The sequence below is a fragment of the Nymphaea colorata genome, chromosome 10 (genome assembly GCF_008831285.2).
Source record: "Nymphaea colorata isolate Beijing-Zhang1983 chromosome 10, ASM883128v2, whole genome shotgun sequence".
NCBI lineage: Eukaryota > Viridiplantae > Streptophyta > Magnoliopsida > Nymphaeales > Nymphaeaceae > Nymphaea > Nymphaea colorata.
In genome coordinates, this window is record NC_045147.1 from 3,399,416 (window position 1) to 3,411,972 (window position 12,557).

General features: G+C 39.3%; 1 protein-coding gene and 1 pseudogene across 1 annotated transcript; both read right to left on the reverse strand.

Annotated features, from left to right (window-relative positions):
- Positions 1-1,315: 1,315 nt before the first annotated feature.
- Positions 1,316-2,678, reverse strand: LOC116261866 (probable carboxylesterase 2). Its single transcript, XM_031640776.2, has one exon. It carries the CDS (start codon positions 2,627-2,629, stop codon positions 1,613-1,615), a length of 1,017 nt encoding a protein of 338 aa, XP_031496636.1. The 5' UTR covers positions 2,630-2,678; the 3' UTR covers positions 1,316-1,612.
- A 7,078-nt stretch (positions 2,679-9,756) lies between these two features.
- Positions 9,757-10,864, reverse strand: LOC116263159 (probable carboxylesterase 2; annotated as a pseudogene).
- Positions 10,865-12,557: the final 1,693 nt, after the last annotated feature.

The window sequence follows — 12,557 nt, forward strand, 5'->3', positions numbered from 1 at the left end:
CAAAAGTCTTTAACTAATAGGAAAACAACAATTTGTTTTATTTAATAAATTATCTGAAATATGATTTGATTAAAAAATACAATTTTATATAAAAAAAACACCTATTGCAATAAAGTTAAGAGGACTAACACAAAAAAGTTAATGATGATGTGGAGCGAATGAAAGTTTGACATCTTTTAACACGTTTTTTACGGATATATTCCTACCATGGGTTGGCATAGAAATGCAAGCTCGAGGTTGGTAGGCACTCAATCTTAATTTCTAGTTCAGGGGCATCAGCTTCTTGTGTTAATACAAAAGGAGGTCATTGATACACAAACTGAAGTACAGTGGGAGCGGTACCTCGAAGCATCACAAGTATGTCTTATACTCCAACAAACCATTTAGCAATAATAACACATTGTTATTGTCTCGTGAATGTGTCTCAAAAAATAAGACAATTCATTGAATATTGTAACAAGTGTTCGTTGAATCTGCTCTGTTTGTTGATACTTTTATAAGACAGTAACAATGTGTTACTGATCGGACAAAGGATTGGGTAAAACCTAATTCGGCTCTTTGGGGCTGTTTATTATTCTTTCATGAATTTTGATTCATGGAACACTAGAATAAGTCCTCCATGAATCTACCTTAATGCAGAGGTAAAATTCATAGAATATTTAACAAGTCAATCACCTTTATTTAGAGGCAAATTCATGAAATAGTAACAAACTGTTCTTATTGTCAAACATTTTAATAACGCGGTTCCTGGCATTAGAGCAGAGATCTAAAATGCGACTTGACTTGAATGGAATGGAGGGCCTACCTTGAGGTCATTTTAGGGGCGGAGGCAGGAGACCCACCTCGGCCATGGCCTCAACCCAGCTAATTGAAAAAAAAATTATATTAAAAAAATTAAAAAAATTATAGTTGTGTAATGTATTTTTTGGATTTGGGTTTAGTTTGGTCCTACCTGAAAAAGTTTATTGGATTGTTTGGTCCGCTCCTAAAAAAAATCATCGCTCCACCCCTGAGTCATTTTCCTGTCTACATAGGTAAGAGATGATATATGCATATTAGTTAGATTAGTTCGATACAAAGTAGAACCTTCAAAATGCTACTTCGCAATGAATCCTCCTCTTTATAGTGAGAGAGGCATCATGCTGGGGAACAAACACCACATGGGCGACATTTACTGGGAACGTATTTTCCACACTGAAAATCTTTGAAGCTTATAAAAGTCAGGAAATTTCTCAAACTAATAAAATTAATGAAAATTGTGAAATTCATGAAATTTAGGAAGTGTATAAAATTTTAGAACATTGTTCACGACACCTTTGTCAATAACTTTCATTTAATTTCTTATTTCATTATGTCAACCACAAACAAACACGAATTAAATATGTAAACACATAAAGATCACATTATAGTGACCGTGACACTTTGACCAATTTGTGGCGGCCGTGATCTCCAGAAACATGTAAAGCAAATAGGAAAAGAAAATATCTAGTAGTATTCTCTTTTGTAAGAAATTTTGTTGGATTCCGTCCAACTTATTGCCAATGTTCTGATTTTTCTCTCCTTCTAGAAGACGATGATGGCTCACAATCTGTAATGGACGACTAGGATGGCGTCAATCACCCTTGATGAACAAAGCAAATCGCTTGAGCAGCAACTTCGCCTTCTCGTCCTCTGGCCTGAACAGATGGAAGACGTGTTCCTTCCCTTCCACCTCCGCCTCCCCCTTCCAACCGCTAGCAGTCAAGGCTTCAAAGAACCACCGGCCGCGGCCCCGCAGGAAGTCATTTCCGGCGATGGAAACCAAGACGCGCCGGCACCCCAGCCCATTGAGGAACGGCGAGCCAACCGCTAGCGGATTCATAATGGGGTCGTCGACTCCAGGGCTGGCAGGGCACGCCAACTTCCATATCAACTCTACATGTGCTGCCGACTCAGGCAACTCGCCCTCCAGGAGAGTCGACGACGAGAAGTACGGATGGACCAGAAGGATCCCCTGGGTCTTCACCGGGTCTTCGATGGGCGGACCCGATCCATGAACTGCAGATGCGCCGCCGGCTCTCATGGCTACATGGTGGACGAGGTTGGCACCGGCGCTGTCGCCGGCGAGCACGATGCGGCCAAGGTCGGCATGATCGGCGACCCATGGCTCGGTGCCTGGTCCAGTCTGGCGCGCCACCCACTGGAAGGCGGCCCAGCAATCGTGGTGGCAAATTGGGGCGGGATGTTCCGGAGCTAGGCGGTACTCGACGGAGACTGCAACGGCCCCCGTCTCCGCGACGAGGGAGTTGAGGTAGTTGTGGAAGAGAGGAGAAAAGGCAGACCCCATGAAGAAGCCACCACCATGGAAGTAGATTAAGAGTGGGCGGCGGTGATGGTTGCCGGAAAGTGGGGGGAGGTAGAGGCGGGCGGAGAGGCCAGTCTCAGGGTCGATGAGGACGTCTTTGGAGGAGACGCCGGTGGTATGATGGTCGGTGGAGGGAGGGACCCTCTGGTTGCCATTCAGCCTCTCTACCCGGCCGTCCTGATAGAGCCGAATGAATCCAGGGACTTCGCCTATCAACTCTGCGGAGGAATCCATGCTCCAGAGAGAGTGCGTCGGTGCCGAGTGTGTAGCCTTTCTCCTTACCATAAATGGGTGTTTTGTTTTCAGTTTACTTACCTATCACCGTTTCATTTTTTCTAGGTGTTCATATGGGGATGCTTTTATTTATTGGGCCCAGCGGCCGCTGGCGTACCCAGTCGGATTCAGGCCAGGGCCCGGCCTGTTTTTTACCCTAGTGTCCATGATTTAACTCTCTGTTCGGCCCCGACATCATAACGGGCTGGGTTGGGTTCAGGTTAACCTACTTGACCCATGGGGCCCGTTAGCTAGTTTTGAGTCTCCACTTTTTAACTTTTTACCAAAGGCATTTGGGCTTTCAAGTTTTGACTTTTCCTTTTTTGTTTTTTTGTTGGAAAGAAAAGATCTTTGCGTGTTGAGCCATCGCCACCGTCGCCACACCACGAGTCCGCCACCGCCGCCGTCGACCTCCGGTCCACCACCGGAAGTGCTGGGGTTCGATTGTCAGTCGTCACCGAGTCTATTTCCCCTCCAGTGGTTCTAGTAGGAGGCTATTGATTTTCATCTTCACGGTGAGCAGGTATACAAGTGATCTCTTTTGATTTAGAATTATTAAAATTGATGGTTTAAATTCAGACGTTCCATTTGATTGGCTTTGTTCTTTTTCTTGATACATCAGATTTTTTTACTCTGGTTTTCTCACGCGTGTTATGCAACTCCTGAAATATCACCAACTTGATTATTATGTTTATCTCCTCTTGTTTGCTACATTACATTCTCTTGATGGTAGCTGACATCATACACAGACACAACTCTTGTTCTATCTTGCCTAAATATGGCACAATTCTGTTTTTGGCTAACTATTAAAAGAATATGCTTAAGCGTCTATATTTTCCATCTCGAAATTGTAAAACAAATGATAGTGCGCGAGAGAGTTCTATCTCTGTTTATATTGCTTAGTCTAATTCAAATAGTTGTTGTTGTATCTCCCTGTTTGATCTTAGTTCTTGGGTGCATTTGGATGGAAAAAGAAGAGGGGGTCCAAACAACATTGGAAAACTTAGTGGAGAGTTCTCTGGTTATAAGAACGTGTATGCTTTTTACTTGACCTAGTTGCTTGCTCTCTCTCTCCACACTTACATGTATGATTGCAAACAAGCACTTGTTAATTTTTATTAACATTTCTTTTTCATGTTAAATTGCAAATGGACATTCAAGATTGTCGACGGACTCTCAAGATGTCAAGATGTTTACTTTGATTTCCAAACTCTCTTTTTATGTTTATGGTTTTAGCAATTTTAGTTTCTGTTGTGATCTGGTAACTAATGTTAGTCAAGAGTGATGGCTAATTGATCAATGATGATCATGATGGCGATACTGGCTTTAGATGTTTCTTGGTGGCTGCTAGTGCTACAGTTTGGTTGTATAATTTTGAATGGTTGAAGTTGAATTTGCTTGTTGTGGCTGAAGTTGTTGAACTGCGACCATCATATTTCTTTTTTTAATGTTCTTTTGATACAGACCTCACTCTGTTGAGGAATGTTAGAGCAAATATTACATCCACTGATTTGATCAAGACTCCTCAAAAGTGAGGCTCAAATGAAATCTAAAAATGAAAAGGGAGGACAAAGCGTGAGCCAAAGAGGTTCTTTCAAAAGACGTTCAACATTTAAAATTACATATGCACATGATGCACATGAGATTAAAAACAGTGCCCGGCCGGCCTGACCCAACCCGGCCCGTCCCGACCCAGCCCGGTCCTGCAGTTAAAAAACGGGTCGAGCAGGGCCGAAACTCGGATGTGGTTGAGTATGTCCAATACCCTGCCCGACCTGGCCCATTAATAGTCGGCAGGTAGCATGTCAACCTGATCCAACTTCAGGTCGTTAACAACGTTCACTAAACAGGTTGACCCGGCTCGACCTGGCCCAATGCTCAGGTCTATTGTATTGTAGTGTCCCACACTCTTGGCTAGTGTTTTAGGGGAGTGTTTGGTAATAGTAATTTATTGTTGATGTCGTCTCAACATTTTACAAAAAAAAAAAAAATAGATTTTGAAATGTTTAATAATTGTTTCATAAATGCACTATAATTTTTAAGATAGATTCATAGATCATTAATGCTGCTAAACACCTCATAAAGAGCTTTTCTTTTTTGGCTTTGAGAATCATAGCATATACGAAAGTTTTAGTTATCAATTTAATTTACGCATATATCACTTCCTCTAACCTAATCTTGAAACTTCTTTACATATTTGACTACTTCACTGGCTCTTTGAAGCTTCGTCATATACATATTGGAAAGATTATTTTGAACTCAAAAACGTGAACTATTATAGGATGTGACGATGAACGTTATTTAAAATCTATAATTGGAATCTACGGATCTAATCTTAGTTCATGGAACCAAAGAAAAGAAAAATTCAGTGTCATTTGATCGTCGGGTCTTGGATCCTCGTGGGTTTCCATTTTCCTTTTTTAAATCAGGACGTGTGCGGCTAAATTTTTCAGATCAAATAGTTTGCTTTTGAACAGCTGAACAATTTTTTTTTTACAATTATTTTGACTTTCGTCCTTTTTCTGAACCCTGTCACGTCTTCTGTCAAATTTGGACGCTGACACATTACTTCGACTGTTGGGACAATTGAATATAATTTTTTAAAAAAATTCAGTTTACATTATCGTGCATATTATATCAATTTATGTCTATACTCGTACTTAGGTTAATAAAGGGTATTGCCATCTTCCTTATTAAATTTGACTACTTTCGAAATCTAACTTAAGCATACTTAAGTGGCCCGATGACAATAGTAAGACATCGTTCCGAGGCAAACTATCCTACATATAATCATGAATCGATAGCCAGTGTCTTTACAATTAAAATATGAATGAATTATTTATATGGTGAGACATATCAAATATTTACAAATCATAGATGCTTAAAACATTTGGTTATCTATATGAAGGAATTATTTATATGGTGAGACATATCAAATATTTACAAATCATAGATGCTTAAAACATTTGGTTATCTATATGAAGGAATTATTTACATGGTGAGACATATCAAATATTTACAAATCATAGATGTTTAAAACATTTGGTTATCTAGAAAGCATATTAAGAAATTGGAACGGATTCAGATTTAAAAAATGACATTCGATTATATTTAGATTCAGATTCGAATACAGACTCAAGCCAGACTTATTTTTAGACAAATATCAAATATCTAATGCTCATACATTTTGAAATCGGCCAAATTAGGTTCAAAATTTGGATTTGGATTCGGATATGAATGCAAAAAATAGATTCAAATTGTGAAATGGATTTCTAAGTTCGGATAAATATATGACTTTTAGTTGTTCTTATTTGAATCAGAATTTAAACCCAAATGTGTAAATATCTGAAAAAGCGGATATTGTTAAAGGTGTATCTAATTCAAATCGATACACTGACATCCCCATGTATTAGGGCATCGCTTACTCACAGTCTCATGCTCAAGAGAACTGGAATTAGGGTTGAAGAGATGTGATTAATAATATTGAGCGGATAGAGACAAAGATACTACTGGGCGACTATGAGAGGAATGGAACTATGTGGTGTATTAGAGGCCTCAAGGAAGAAAATAAGATTGAGGTCCAGGCTTCTCACCTGAAGGATTGGAGTGCTCTAAAATAACCTGTTGTGGAGGAGAAGCTCTAAAGAGTCGGGGTACATAACAGGGAGCAATTACCATCTTCTACTTTTTGTTTTAGTAGATTGGCTTGTTCTTTTTCTAGATGTGTCCAGTCCTTTTGCAAATGCCACAATACATGTTGTTATGGTTTTACCTTTTATTACTTTATGGCTTTACCAGTCTTATATATCCTCCCCATCCATGTTCATAGTAGCCACCTCGACCCTACATCATTTCATCTAGCATTGTTTCCTCCTTGCTAGAATTATGCAACTTTACTTCCTCCTTGCTAGAATTATGCAACTTTACTTCAGCTTGGAATGCTTGTTTTGCACTTTTAATAGTTGACCTGTTCTTTTTTTTTTCATGGGCTAGACTACCTTATAGCTCAATATTAAAATAATTGGTTAGATCTTTAGATTCTTATTTAACATTAACCACATGATCAAAACCTGGGCGGTAAGCTTCTCAAAATTTTTTCAAATACCGTTTCTTTACTATAATTTTCCCAAAATCTGCGGATTTGAAATCCTGGTAATTAGATCCGCAGTGAGGCAAACACACCCTTAATTAAAACTGATTTTTGATTACTCTCGTGGCCTCTTAAACCATGTCTTAAAGTCTCCATTAAGGATTTACAGTTTTATGTTGGTCACCTTTTTACCACAGCAATATTCTTACTTGAGAATAATCTGAGCTTCGTTTAAGATAGCACGACCAATATGAGAAAAGATAGTCCCAGCTTTTGAAAAACAGACCAGGCCTTCAATTTCTTGCTCCATTGTCCTTTAAGTACGAGCAACCAGCATTTCCCATGCAGCTTTTCTCAATGAAATCCAAAAAATTTTAATGACAAAAACAAAATCCTCATTTTATGTGCCCAAACACGTAATTATTCCCATTAAAAATTGGTATCAGTGATTGGAAAAAATCAAAATTGTCATGTCATTTGCCATAGTAAAAGAAGTTCTCTCAAGAATTTTGTCAAATGGTTTATGCATAGACATGTTTAACTTTGCACTGAATTGTTTAGCCTTCACCAACAATCACCACCTTACACAACAATGCTAGGTTCAATCAAACCTAAGCTCTAAACCCACTATTAGCAACAAAATGCGAGTCTAAGATGGAGTCTCATGCAATTCCTCTTTCATATTTATGTAAATTACAGATAGTAGGAAAACAGCAGCCAACTTGGGGGGACACAAAGAATCAACTGGAGAATAGAGTTTGCGGCACAAACATTTTCAATCTACTATTTTATGTACACAACAAACATTTAGAATCTTTAATTTGGCCGTTCTCATGAAAAAAATCTGGATCCGCCTATCAACAAACTATGACTACTGCTGTCTCTAGCATCGTGAGACGATCACCAGATTCACCACAAGTGCGGGTGCACTAGAATGATGTGTTGGATCTTCACTGGCTCTTCAACCAGCTAGCCCAATCCATGAATTGCATGTTCACCCTCGGGTCTCATGTTGACATGGAGAATGAGATTAAGTTTTAAAAGGTGATGAAGCGAGGTTAGGCGTTACGTCCGTCGTGAGGCAAGGTGTAGGCCTCACAACATTGATGAAGCGTAATTTTCATTCTCCAAATTGGCTAAGTGTAAAACATTTATAAAAGTAAAGAAAAAGTTTGGAAAAGGAGAATTAAAAAATAAATATATCAATAAAGCACAATTAAGTTACAATTACGGTATCGGACAAAAGGAGTTAAACTCACAATCACAAGAGCTTATGTATAGTAAAACCCTACGATCGAATGAAATATTAAAGTTATTTTAAAAAATTAATTTCTAAGTAAGGTGTGTTAAGGAAGCAAATGACTGCTAAAACAGGCTTTCCTTTTCTAACGATGTGCTAAACAACGTAAAGAGACTGAAAAAAAAAAAAAACAAAAGAAACAAAGACCAAAAAAACAAAAGATTTTTTTTGAAAAATGTCTTAAAAATAATTTTCTAACTAAGATGCATTAACTAAACAAATGACCAAAAATCTGATTTATTTACACCGTAAATCATCGACAAAAAGGACTTTCAATTTTGGAAAATGCAGTAATAAGTAGTTGCCAATAAACTGACCAGCCGGAACAATATTGTGTTTCCATTCAAATGACGTTCTAGAATATTTTAAACTCCATCCAAAACGATTAAAAGCAAACTACATTGAGCCAGAAAACAAGCATTGTGCATTGAAAAGCATGAGCTGCTGCTGGAAAAGGGAAGAACACGACCAGCGGGATAATCTTATTCAAAGTCGACCAAATGCATATGGATCGCTTTTTATCGACTTTCTTTTATGGAAATTCAATATAAGCACGATTTTAAAATCGACTCCACACCCGAAACCTAATTCTTGGACTGTTAAAACTCATTGTTATTAGGACAGTTTATTTGGTTTGTTTGTGGTGTACAGTTTTCTTACCATATGTTATTAAGAGGGTTTAGTGCAATAGTTTGGAGTCATGGCTAGTAGGTGGCTAATCTCTATTTCAAGTGTCAAGAAGCATCAACCTTTTATGCTACAAAAAAAGGGTTGTTAATGTGCAATCTAAAGTGTAACAGGGACGGCACTATAAAATACTAAAAGCAAACCCTGTAAACTAAGGTGACAAGAGGAAGCTCCCACTCTGTTGGAACCTGTACTGGTTTTCTACTATACCAAAAGTCCGTTGTCTTAAATGTCAAATATGATGGCCCACCAAAATTTTGGGTAAACCATGGAGACAAAACGTGAATGTTGGGTATAACATGTAGAAGAATGTGGAATGCATAGTGCTCCCTAACAATTAATTCTTAGTGATTTGTGTCACTTTAGTTGTTTGCTATCTTGTCCAATAAATAATTAAGGGTTAAACTCATCCAACTAAATGAGGATTCAATGGCTTGAATGTTCAACAATCGAACATCTTGACCTTGTTTGGTAGTGAAAATAGTTTGTTACTATTCTATGAATCTATCACAAAAAACTATAGTAACTTTTTGAAGAATTTTAAAAATTTTAAACTACATGTAAGTTTCAAAAATTTTAGTTTTAATGTATAAAAAAGAACTAAAAAATTTTACTTGAAACATTTTAAAAATTTTGAAACTATAGTTTATAGTTGTAGCTGCCGGTGCTGATGGCCCATCAACTTTGTAATTACTTTCAACAGGAAATCGCTACATCATGCACACGTTACGCCAAACAGTTTATCTCATGAACTGTATTCGTTTCAAGTGTACGAAATTTTAGAAAATTATTCACAGCGCCCCTTTGTCAACATTTGATGCATACTACTAAATGTAACTTTTATTTAATTTCTTCTTTCTTTACGTCAACCACAAACAAACACAAAATTAAGCATACACTGAAGAAGATCACATCATTCACTTAGACACTTTGTCCTATATGTGGCATCCGTGAATCTGCAAAAAGATGTAAAGCAAAAAGGAAAAGAAATTTTGTCGGATTCCGTCCAACTTATTGCCAATGTTCTGATTTTTTCTCCTTCTCTCGAAGACGACGATGGCAGACGTTTGGTTGGAAGTGAAGCTTTTGGCTTTTGGTACGAACAAAGGGAACCTGAAACTCATCAATCTATAATGGACGACCAGGATGGTATCAACCACCGTTGATGAAAGAAGCAAATCGCTTGAGCAGCAACTTCGCCTTCTCATTCTCTGGCCTGAACAGATGAAAAACGTGTTCCTCCCCTTCCACGTCCTCCACCTCCGCCTCCCCCTTCCAACCGTTAGCAGTCAATGCTTCGTAGAGCCACCGGCCGCGGCACCGCAGGAAGTCCTTTCCGGCAATGGCTACCAAGACGCGCCGGCACCCCAGGCCAGAGAGGGACGGCGAGCCAACCGCTAGTGGATTCATAATGGGGTCGTCGACTCCAGGGCTCGCAGGGCACGCCAACTTCCATATCAACTCCACAAGTTCTGCCGACTCCGGCAACTCGCCGTCGAGGCGAGTTGACGACCAGAAGTACGGGTGGACCAGAATGATCCCGTGGATCTTCACCAGGTCTTCGATGGGCGGACCCGATCCATGAACTGCAGACGCGCCCCCGGCTCCCATGGCTACGTGGTGGACGAGGTTGGCACCCGCGCTGTCGCCGGCGAGGCGGCGAGCACAATGCGGCCGAGGTCGGCATGATCGGCGATCCACGGCTCCGTGCCTGGTCCAGTCTGACGCACCACCCACTGGAAGGCCGCCCACCAGTCGTGGTGGCAAGCGGGAACGGGATGCTCCGGAGCTAGGCGGTACTCGACGGAGACGGCGATGGCCCCCGACTCGGCGACAAGGGAGTTGACGTAGTTGTGGTAGAGAGGGGAAAAGGCAGACTCGATGAGGAAGCCACCACCATGGAAGTAGATTAACAGTGGGCGGCGGTGGTGGTTGCTGGAAAGTGGGGGGAGGTAGTGGCGGGCGGAGAGGCCAGTCTCAGGGTCGATGAGGAAGTCCTTGGAGGAGATGCCGGTAGGATGATGGTCGGTGGAGGGAGGGACCCTCTCGTTGCCGTTCAGCCTCTCTACCCAGCCGTCCTTATGGAGCCGAATGAATCCAGGGACTTCGGCTATCAACTCTGCGGAGGAATCCATGGTTGAGAGATGTGAGAGAGAGAATCTGTGTGTCTCCTGTGTGCCGGAGCCCTTCTCCTTGTAATCTTATTTGTAAATGGATGTTGTTTTCAGTTTCCTAACACTGCTTTATTTTTTATTATTTATTATCTTGTCGACATGTGGATGCTTTTATTTCAAGTGTCCCACACAGAGGATCTCTTGAAGTTTTTTTTTTTCTTTTCCAAAATAAGGTATCTGGTCAGTATATCATCGCTTCCTAACCAGAAAACAGCCTTTTATCTCAAAGTTAGAGAAGTAATCCGTGAATCTCCATACAAAGTAGTTATGATTGGTCGTATGGTTCTCCAACTGTCCAATTTTGAGCTCCCTCATATATATATTTGATGTATTAGTTGAACTCTAAAGCATGAGCTATTACAGGATGTGATGATGAACGTTATTTAAAATATATAATTGGAGGTCGTTCCTATGGATCTAATCTTAGTTCATAGAACACTAGAATAGCTCAGATTCATGATGTAAAATCACCCTTCATATGCCCATTATATCTTGCAAAAAAAAAAAAATCAATAACATTTGATTGTCAGGCCTCGCATCCTTCTATGTTTCCATTTTCCTGTTTGAAATCAAGAATCACATGTGTACGGCTAAAATTTTCAGATCAAGTAGTTCGATTTTAAGCAACTGGACAATTTTTTTACAATTATTTTGACTTTATGTCAAGTTCGGAGGCTGAGACATTACTTCGAAAGGCCCATGCCTGTTGGGACAATTATCCATCCAATATAATTCTTTAAAATTTCAGTGTACATCATTGTGCACACTATATTTCAATTTGTGTCTAGACTCGTGCTTAAATTAAGAAAGGCTATTACCATATCCTTAATAAATTTGACTGAATCTAACTTACTGATGAATAGGTCAAAAAAAAATTGGGCACATTAATGAAACAAGTGTTTTATGAATTTGTCGCATTTTTATGGAAATTAACAATGTATTACTACCAAACCGTTTCTCAGTAATGTTTTGTATATCTCATATTTAATATTGAAGTTTATTTGAGATCATTGGGAATCTTAGATATGGAGAGCTGATGTCAGACATTGTCCAACATCAAATCTATGGTTTTTGCGATGAGTGTCTTATATCCTCTTTCTTACTTGTTGGTTAGATACGGTATTTGTTTATACTGTAGGTCTCATGTAAGAGGCATTTAATCTGGAAATCGGATTTAAGATTTGAGGCTACCAAACACAGGTCTGTCCAAAATAGAAGAAAGTGTGAAATGAACTTGAGAAACCGGAAAATAAATGGTCCAACTTACAAACTTTCTTAACATGGTAGATGAATTTCTTGAAGTATTTGAAAAATTGTGGATGACACAACTCGAGTAAACTAATTGGACGGCAACAATTATTTAAAAACCCCATGAAAGCAAAATTTTATCATACTCTTACGGGGTGGGGAACTGAACTGAACCAATCGATCATCATGGAAGAATAACGAAAATGATAGCTCAAGTATTTCTAATGCATCTATGCATACAGATCCTTCTTTGTGTGTAGGAAATACAGGAGGAATATAGTAGAAAAGAGCAGTAATCATGAATTGTTCTATCGGGGGACACAGCAAATTAGTTAGACCTTTTGCAGAATGATAGGAGCATTCGATCGAGCATAAGTTGCTTGTAAGAAGAGGAAAATGATTTGAGAAGAACAATGAGCAAAAGAGTTCAGTTGTGTAGTT